The 10,622-nt window shown below is 38.2% G+C and overlaps 1 protein-coding gene across 1 annotated transcript in view; it reads right to left on the bottom strand.

Moving 5' to 3' along the window:
* Positions 1-411: 411 nt before the first annotated feature.
* The window catches only part of Tspan7 (tetraspanin 7), a 114,811-nt gene continuing 104,600 nt past the window's right edge, over positions 412-10,622 (bottom strand). Inside the window, exons 6-8 of the mRNA XM_042702438.1 lie at positions 8,486-8,569; positions 1,736-1,811; positions 412-1,388 (exon numbers count right to left, since the gene is read on the bottom strand). Coding sequence (XP_042558372.1) covers positions 1,743-1,811; positions 8,486-8,569 — 153 coding nt within the window. The 3' untranslated portion in view covers positions 412-1,388; positions 1,736-1,742. The remainder of the gene's footprint in view (positions 1,389-1,735; positions 1,812-8,485; positions 8,570-10,622) is intronic.

Raw genomic sequence — 10,622 nt, 5'->3', positions numbered from 1 at the left:
AATCCAGAGAAGAAAGAGGGAAGGGAAGAATATATGCTTATTAGAAACGATGAAGAAAAGAATAGATGTTCATTTCCTTTTAAAATGAAATCCAGACTTAAAAAAAAAAAACTGCTGAAATCTTTGTACTTCTTTCATGGTTTTCAGAGGCCTGAAATAATATGAAGGCTGTATTTCCGTAGCCAACGATCTATACAATTGATGAAATGTCTGTAATAAAAAAAAAAAATAGACTTCTTTTTGGTGGGTTGGAGACACATGTGGAGAAGTGGGTCCATATATAAGGTAGGCTGACTCTCATCCCCTAGGTAAATTGCAAACTAAAATGAGAATCTCAACTCAATTCTCAAGATGGAATGCAAGTACATGTTCCAAACCTGTCATAGCAATTAAAGAACCATAACACAGCCATTTGTAATTGCTCTATTTATTAATACATATATCACAAGTGTTCACAATATCAATGCATTCTTGTTGGCATGCTAGACAGAGGCATTTATTTTTTTAAGATCTTTTAAAAAATATTTTGACTTCTGTTCCGCCCTTCACACTCCTTTTTAAACTGATCTCATGAGGTCCTCAAAGTCTATAATGTCAATGCAAGAAAACAATACAGAAAGAAGTAAAATAACACAACAGCAATTAATTGGGGGAAAAATCAAAAGTAATATCATTGCCTAAGCAACAGGACAGCTTTGTAACAGGACTATATATAAGTTTTAACTCAGGGGAGGAGGTGAACTAATTGTCTCTACATACCCAGGCATGGAACAATAATGAGCAAGGAGGCCACCTACTGCTCAACAATTTCCATCATGCATGACACATGCTTTTTTTTTTCTCCTCATGAACAACTACTGAAGTTCCTCCTTACATGTCCTAGGCAGCCTAAAGAAGGTAGGAAAGAGCCTTAGTAAAGGGAAAACCAAACCAAATGAGATTAAGCCAAAAGAACAGTTAAGTATCATCTCTATGTAAAGGTGCATGGCATTTACAGACCATGGTGAGGGACTAACAGGAGCCTCCCATACTACATGCAGGGCCCCAAGGGGCCAATGATGATAACCAGTCACCTACGATGAACTGCAGTTGGACCAGGTACACGTGGAGGAGCTGGCACGCACAGGGTGGGGGTTCACTAAGACTAGCTACAAGCTGTGGCACAACAGGGCTTCACAAGGTAGACACTACACATGATGCGGGCTGAAAGGTGGAGCAGAGACTGGGTAGGAGAGTCAGTTGCACGCAGGGAGTAGGGTTGAGGGTAGGGAGTTGTGGGAGCAGGTTAAGTGTATTATGTACTGTGCTCTAACATTCTTTGGAAGTCTTTCAGAGATTGTTGCAGTTCCTTTTCAGAACAGATCTCTTACTCCATCGTTCTTGAAAGACTGGAGAGAAAAAAACAAACAAACAAACATGAGTGATTTACCATTAATAAGACCTTGAAAAAAAAGAGAAGTAACAAGCACTTGAAAAGTTAAGGCATGAGGAGCATGAGTTCGAGGTCAGCCTGAGCTACACAATGAAACTGTTTCAGACAGACAGAGAAATCAAAAATCAAACAAGCTGAAGAGAGCTTTTCAACAATAGCATCCCTTGTACCTCCTCAGCACTGTAGACATGAGATTTCTGCTCAAGCACCACTAAGAACAGGTAGAAGGGGCCCAAAAGCCTCCTGTCTATTTGAAAGGTGGCTTGAATATATACCAATTGAGCATTGCCCACTGCCACTTACCTTCTCTTTACACCATCTCATACTGATTGGCCGTGATGAATCGGGACAGACAGCAGGCCAGCAGCATGCCAATCAACTGTTGCCAAGGAGACAAATGAAAATGAGAATTTCAAATCATCGAACTCTACCCTTCTCTTACCCCTAGATGAAATTTTAAATGTAAAGTTTCATTTTTTACTTGATATATATTATTTGCATGTAGTCCTTTTATTTTCAAACTTATTTTTAGTCTTTATCATCTTTGAGTAGTTGGACAACGTTGTTTCAATTCAGCATGCTTAGGAGTCCTCAGGTGATATTTTAACATATGTATATCTTTAGATACAATAGTTTTCTTTTGGTTTATTTTTTGTTTGTTTGTTTGTTTTGGGGGTTCGGTCGTGGGGCCTGAACTCTGGGCCTGGGTGCTGTCCCTCAGCTCTTCAGCTCAAGGCTAGCACTCTACCACTTGAGCCACAGCACCACTTCTGGCTTTTTTTTCTTTTTGCTTATGTGGTGCTGGGGAATCGAACCCAGGGCCTCAGGAATGTAAGGCAAGCGCTCTACCACTGAGCCACCTTCCCAGCCCCCTTTTTGTTTGTTTTTTGCAAACAAAGGTTTGTATCCATGAAAGGGTAAAAAGGCACTAGAGGTTAAGAGCAAATCTGATTTCAACCTAAGTGGAGGTTATGGAATTGGCCATAAGTTTCCAGCTCACTCTGACCATTTTAGAACAGCTTCTGATTCCAAGTAATTTTAAAATATGTTCATGTTATGAAAGTAATGCAAAATATTAAGTGACAGAATTAGGGACATGAACTGAAAGGCCAAAATTTTCATTCACATCAATCACCATATATTTGTAAAATGTCTCAACCTAGTATGATACTTTAGCCATACTTGACTGACAGAATAACAGTTCTTTTCCTTAACACAAGCATAGAGACTGGGTCCATCTGCCAGCAAGGAAAGAAAGCCATGGCTTATGAGATAGAGGTAAAACGTGAGGAAAAAGGGGAAAATAAGGTTCTACATTTTCTTTGTCTCTCATGCCTGTAGCTATCTTTGGCCTAAGTGGGTCCATCTACACCCAGGGCCTATCTTCTAGTTTTTCAGTGATTGCAGAGCTACTAGAACACCTCCCCTTGCTCAAGGACCCTAGTCCTCTACTTGTCTTTGTACTTTGACCTAACCTGGCAGGTGATTCTAATAAAATAGTTGTGACACTGTCAAGACACCATAAAGCACATCATGCCCGCTCATTAGCAATCAAACTCCTCACTCATCAATTGGAGGATCAGTAAGTTTTGGATGAGAGACTAATTGTGTACCCGAGCCTAGAGGCTGCTTTTCCTTGGCCAGTGTAGTCCATTTTCTCTAAGTAACTCAGACATGTTTTATTGAATTGGAGGTGGGAATTACATTCAGACCTGTGAGCCCCATGACCAACAGAACAGCCTCCCCTGGGATTGTAAGAATTTATCTTACAGATTTTCAGGCTTCACCCCATACCTACTAAATCAAACACACTTGGGACATTCCCATCAGCTTGTGCCTCACAATCCCTCCATGGGAGGGAATCACTATTCCAGGCAACCAGGTTGCCCTTATCTGATAGATGAAACATCTATTACTATTCCACTCTACAGCATTGGCCAGTGTAAACATTGAATTCTGTTCTCTTGTCTCTTAACTCACCAAGCAGATTCTTATCTTGCTTTTTAAAATCAAAACTATGCTGTTTAATATGCAAGTGATAGCTTTTGTCAGGTAAGGAAAACTCATTACCTTAAAGGACTCACTGTTCTACCAATGCCCTGGTCTACATCATTTCATACCACAAAATGCAAGATATCATATACTTGCTGCCAAATGACTGACCATAGGTTTCATGGCTGCAATTTTCAAAATATTCTGTCAAATGAGAAATGAAAATCATCCATGAGTGTAAGGACTTTTAAACTTAAAAGCTTACCCAATTTGGGGAATTAAAATGACCATATTCTAGAAGCAACAAATTCCAGAGCATCTTTGCCAGTATCAAAATTTAGATTCCAGACAAAAAATAAATAAGTAATCAGTCCTAACAAATTATTGACTCTTCTACAATCTTGTGCAATATTATAACCGCAACATTCTAGATAAGACAATAGATTTAGGAGAGGCTAAAAATCTCTCTCAAACTATGTGGATAATGTGCAGAAAGACTTTCTCACCAAGTCCAGACAAATGGGCTTTTACTTGAGACAACAAAGGCAATGGGAGTTTGCGGAGAGATGTACTAAAAGGTCTGATCAAATCCTGCTGTTTAAACAAGGGCTCTAAGTTAGCTAAGTTAACTATTAGGGAACAAAGGTTTTGCAAAGTATACTGAAAGACTGGAGTCAGTTTAGTTTTCCTTATACTTTATACCACCTTCAATCTCTGAGACAATACAGGTATAAGGCCAGTTTCTTTAACAGGTGAGAGAATGGGACCATAAGAACAGTTGAAGAAAAGGGCAAAAAGAAGGTGCAGAGCAAATGCAGAGGGAAAGTGAAAAGGAGACACAGTGCTGATATTTCCTCATAACATTAGCTTCTACTCAGTAGATCTAACTTTATTACAGGAAGGCAAAAGCGCCATGGTTTAATCAACATTAGCTAACATTTGCAAGGTTTCATGACAACATTTGCTCCATAATTTCTGGGGGTGGATGATTATGTCTCTATTTCATCCTGTATACAAATCAATCAAAAAGAATAAAAAAACTTAATCTAAGAATCAAAACTTTGAAAGTACTAGAGGAAACATAGGGAAAGACTTCAAGATATAGCATAGGCTAGATGCCAGTGGCTCACACCTGTAATCCTAGCTATTCAGGAGGCTGAGCTCTGAGGATCTCAGTTCAAAGCCTGCCCAGGCAGGAAAGTCTGTGAGACTCTTATCACCAATTAATCACCAAAGAAAAGCCAGAAGTGGAGCTGTGGCTCAAGTGGTAGAGTGATAGCCTAGAGCAACAAACCTCAGGGACAATGCCCGGGTCCTGAGTTCAAGCCCCAGGACCAGCACAAACACACAAAAACAGATATGGCATAGGTGATGGCTTTCTGAATAGGACTCCATTAGCTAAGAGAACAAAGAATAGGAACTGACAAATGGGATTGCATCCAAAGAGCTTCTTCATTAGCAATAGAAAAATAATCAACAGTAAAGAGTCAGCCTACAGAATGAGAGAAAATCCTTGCCAGCTATTCACTGGATAAATGATTGATATTTGAAATATACCAAGAGCTTGCAAAATAAACACCAGAAGAATAACCAAATTAGTTTTTTGGGTTTTTTTGGGGGTCTGGTCGTGGACCCTGAACTCTGGGCCTGGGCGCTGTGCCTCAGCTCTTCAGCTCAAGGCTAGTGCTCTACCATTTGAGCCACAGCACCACTTCTGGCTTTTTTCCTTTTGTTTATGTGGTGCTGAGGAATCGAACCCAGGGCCTCACTCATGCAAGGCAAGTGCTCTACCACTGAGCCACCTTCCCAGCCCCAAGAATAACCAAATTAGTAAATGGCCAAATGTTTACTTTTCAAGCAAAGAAGTATAAGTGGCTAATAAATACATAAAAATACTGAATATTCTCAGCCATCAAGAGAATACAAATTAAAATGACATTGAGTTTCTACCTTATCCCAGTCAGAAAGATCATTAAGAAAACAAATAACAAATGCTGATGAGGATATGTAGGGAGGGAAGAAATTTTATTCACTGCTGATAGGAATATAATAGTCCAGTCATTATAGAAACCAGTATGAAGGTTCCTCAACAAAATTAAGAGTTCATACTACTTCTGTGTACATACCCAAAAGAATCAAAGTTGTCTTAATATAGAAACACATGTTTATCTATGTAATGGACTCGGCTAAGGTGCCCATCAATTGATGAATGGATAAAGAAAATGTATATATATACAGTAGAGTTTTACTCAACCATTAAGAAGAATGAAATGATGTTGCTTGCTGGGAAATGGATGGAACTGGAGATCATCATGTTAAGTGAAATAATTTCAATCTCACAAAAACACGCATTGTAGCTGGAGGCTGGTGGCTCACATCTGTAATCCTAGCTACTCAGAAGGCTGAGATCTGAGGATCACTGTTCCAAATTCAGTCCATGAGACTTTGATCTCAAATTAACCACCAGAAAATCAAAAGTGGAACTGTCGCTCAAACTGTTAGCACACTAGCCTTGAGCAAAAGAGCTTAGGGACAAGAGCCTAGGCCCATGACAAAAAAAGGACATTGTATTTTTCTCCCATTTATATAAGGCAGAACAAAACAAGAGAGCCATGGTAATGAAAGTAAAAGGACTACTAAAGAGGTGAAGGGGAAAGAAATAGGGGGTATGGGGTAATAGAGGTGAACATGATCAAATTATAGTATATGGATGTATAGAAATTTCATAGTGAAACTACCTACTATGTACATCATATTTTTTTAAAATGAAGGAAAAGAAACCACAAAGTATGAATGAATGAATGCAGCTAAAGCTTTGCTTCCTTATCATTGACCAGTGGTGCTGGCTCTACCTGAGCAAGCATCCATTGTCCCAGGGAGGACCCTCAATCTACTTGCATTTGGGAACAAACTGAAGTTTCCAGGAATCCTGAGGCCGCTGGTGCCACAAATAGTTGCAAGTCCTCATGCTGATGACTGGGAAAAGCCAGCCATAGCCATTCTGTTCCCTGTCTCAAATTGAACACAACAGGTCTCAAATCTCTACTGGGCCTTGTGTTTCCTATCTTAACAACCATATAGTTCCTTATATGACTTAAGCTTGCTGAAGTATTTCTGTGTTTGGAGCCAAAGCACCTCTCTTACTGCCTGAGTGTGCCACAAAGCACACTCAACAATCCCTAAGCCAGGAGATTCCTTCAAAACAGCACAGAGAGATCGATGCTCATGTGTCTGAGCATAAATTCTTTTATAGGGATATGTGAGAGGGGAGTGGAAAAACGGATGCTCTGTAATTTGGAGAAGGATCCATTGGATTTGATTCATCTCACTAATCAAAACAGGATCCTTATCTGCACATCTTTACCCCAGGGCCACATGGGAATATTATTCGATGATCTGATGCCTCATCTAGGAGATGAGGTACTGTTTTCTTCATGTATGGTATTAGCATTGTGTCCCATTATTTCTTTATAGTAGCCATGATGGAATACTTCAGCAAAACCTTTACTTTCTCCAAGGGGACTGATCTCCTCAGTTTTAACAATCTGATGCTATGAATACCTGTAGTAAAATAACCATGTTCAAGGCTGTCAAGTGCATTCTATATATTTGCATGAGTCACAAGGTTCTGGATCTTTTGAAATATCCCTGGGTCATTATGGAGGTGTTATTGTTATCGAAATATTATAGCAACTAGAAGAAAGTTCAAGGCGGTGACAACCTTTGAAAAGTCCCTGGAGACTAAGTTAATTGCACTGACTATGTACCGTGCTCTGGTTTCTCTGTGTGTTTGCATGTTAAGGATTTATTTCACTCATCTTTACAAAAACAATGAAGCATGGTGAAAGAGAATTTTGAAAATACAACAAGAAACACATTCCTCTTGACAGTCCACATGCTCTTGTGAGATGAAATGACATATAGGTTTTTAAAACTGCTTGGGAAGAAAGGCATTTCTACCTCTTTAAATCTAAACACTCTACTTGGCAAAGACAGATGATCAGGCTAAATGTTTATTCCTTGATTGAAGCCAGGGCTTAGATCATTGCTGTGCGTTCTATAATAATTTATTAAACTGTAAACATAATTTATATACTCTTCTGTACAGTGCATATTTTATAAAAAGTTTTAGGAACAAAGTTGAATAAAATTCAAGTGTATCTATGTTTCTAGGCAGAAGGGTCAGAAGTACAGATGGGTGAAGAAAAGATATAGTCTGATATAGCCCATACACATAGCAGAGTTTTGGGATTGGGATTGAAACAATTAGGCTTTGTGAGAAAAACAAATCTGTTGTTCTGCAAAGACTTTGAGTTAAACATAAAGATTTTTTTTTCTGGTAGCTAAACAGGGAAGGGAGAGAGAAAGGAAGGGGGGAAATTCTTCTTCCTATGGGAAGCTCTGAAGAATAGATGAAGAATGAATTTTAGATTTAGTTTAATCTTGTTCCATCCTTGAGTGTGTATGGTTTGTTTAACTTGCATAATTATTTTTCCCATTTTTAAGAGGAGATAAAAGTATATAAAAGTTAACACACAAAATTGGACTTCCTCTAAAGAAATAGAATAGTAAAACCCAGAGATTAAAATAATGACCACAAGATGAAGTTTGTTAAGTTTGGGCTTTCTTTAAAGGGGGCGATGTCATCTATAATCTATAGGAACTAAGAGAGGACAAAAAGGGACAAGTCAACCAGGAAAAAAGCTTTCCCCAAATCTACGTCAGCCATTTGATGTTTTGAGTTGTTTATGTTCCAATTAAGCCAGCACCTTGTTCAGTTAACCTCCATTTGACCTACAGAAGAAGCAAGTTGTTTTTCTGGAGCTAGTCATTAGTTGAATTGTAACTGATATTCCCTTGATGGCAGAACTTCATTTAAGTTGAAAAAGGAAAATCAATAAACAGATGACCTGAGGACTAACAAGCCAGGAGCTCTGACCCCATCTATCAGCTTCCCCAAGGCACAGAAGGCAGTCTGAGAATCTGGAGGCCAGGGAGGGAAACCTGAGCAGGAGGCAGGCCAAAAGCTAGACCAGGCCTCCAGACAACTATGTAGGATACCTGGGAGAATGCGATCCCAAACGCCACTCCAGCAATGATCCCCATGTTTGTCTCCATGAAACTGGTCACCAGATCATAGCATCCCTAGGAAAAGAGAAAAAAGGTCTCACACATGAGTTTTCCTCAGACCAGGCTGGAATACATGCACTAGTAAAACCCTCAGCTATACTCCAATCTTAGCAAATATAATTGCAACTCATCCTAGGAATTTACCAGAATTCTTTTTTTAAAATAAGTTTTTTATTATGAAAATACTGTACAGAGGGGTTACAGTTACATGAGCAAGGTAATGAATACATTTCTTAGCAAGCATTGTTGCCTCCTCCTTTGTTTTTTCCCTACCATCTCTTCCCTCCTACCTACACAACTATGCTCCAACCCCTACCCCTAACCTCATCCCCCCAAATTGTAAAGTTTGTTTTTCAACCTAGTGTTTTGTACATCTCATTGTTGCAATGAGTGAACCTGTATCCCTATTTAAACATTTTGTTTTTTCCCTTCCCCTCCCCAAATTATACTGACATCAAATACAGTGAAAACAGGAATTTACCAGCATTCTATACAAACAAATAAACAAAAACTAACAAAATGATGAAACATAAAAAAGTACAGAGTTATAAAATGAATACTTGTACATTTCCCCTAAAACTACGGCTAATATATGGCCAGTGTTTTTCCACCTAACCCCAAGCAAATCCCATTTCCTGGATGAGTTATTTTGAAATCCTAAACACAATGGTATCAACAAATGTTGTCATTAGTAGGATAAATTTAGTGAGAAATCTGAAAGCTCATTGAAGCAAATGATGTAGTGATAGAGAAGGAGACATGAATAGATGAAAAGGCACTCCACATCCTTGGACAAGAAACACTGGCATCATAAACAGTCATCAGCTTTTTGACAAGGAAGGACAAACTCTTGGATAAACAAAGAGAAATCATCTGGTTAGAAGGAAGTATTTAAATACCTGCCAACTTGATGGAGCTTTTGGATTTTGCCTAAGGGAAACTATTAAGATCATTCTTAATAATAAAAATCTATATTCCAGAGTCATCTTTTCCAAAAATTTACCATGTGACCCTGGACACATTACTTCCTCTGTCTGAACTTCAATAACACTATCCAGAAAATGAACTGAATTTCACCTTAACGTATTATAAAATCCCTAAATGGCATGATTAAAGGCAACAATTATCACCAGTGTTAATATTAGTTTAGAACTGAAGTGAAATTATCTTTCTCTAAGATGAATAATCTGGTTGGAGTTCAACAATATTGCTAAACAAGTTTTGTTGCTGTTATTCTAGATTACATTTTGTCAATGTAGCCCAGATATGAAATGTCAAAGTTTTTGTATCATACCTAAGACTAAAGCAATTGCTGACTCTTTCTGTATATCCCTAACCTTTAGGTCAAGTAGTAGGAGTAGAAATGTGTGTCTATTATTGGTACATTTATTTGGAATTGGCCAACTCAGTCCAAAGTCCTGAATTGATCTACTCATTATAAAAATGTCATCTCTCCCCCCCCCCCAGTTTTCTAATAAAGGACTTCAACTTGAATATCTAAAATATTATTACATTTATTTAATAAATTTCATTAAAGTGGTTCTTTTTACTTTTTAAATTTTTTTATTTTAAAGATACCGTACAGAGGGGTTACAGTTACATGAGTAAGGTAATGAGTACATTTCCTATCAAGCATTGTTATCCCCTCCTTTGTTTTTCCCCTACTATCCCTTCCCTCCCCGCCTCCCCAACACCTCCCCCCACAAAGTTGTAAAGTTCATTTTCAACATAGTGACTTATACATTTCATTGTTACAATGGGTCAACCTGTATCCTTGTTTCGGCATTTTATTATTTCCCTTCCCCTCCCCAACTTAGAAAAATGTATATACAAGATGCAGGGCACCAGAATCAAATACAGTGACAAATAGTGGCTATATTATGGGAAAAGAACATGCAAAAGAAACAAAAAAAATCACCTAGTACATTAAAAACAACAGTGACAAAGAAAAAAACTATCAAAAAGTTATCCTGTTTCAATAACTTCTGAAGGATAACAATACTAATGTCTTCCATTTTTAAATTTAAATCCTAACAACTTAACTTTTCTCAGAGCTTGTGAAAATTCT

Source organism: Dipodomys spectabilis, unplaced genomic scaffold, assembly GCF_019054845.1.
Source record: "Dipodomys spectabilis isolate Male_0828 unplaced genomic scaffold, ASM1905484v1 ptg000324l, whole genome shotgun sequence".
Lineage (NCBI taxonomy): Eukaryota > Metazoa > Chordata > Mammalia > Rodentia > Heteromyidae > Dipodomys > Dipodomys spectabilis.
Note: the sequence above shows the minus strand (reverse complement) of the source record. Positions and strands in the feature narration are given on the sequence as shown.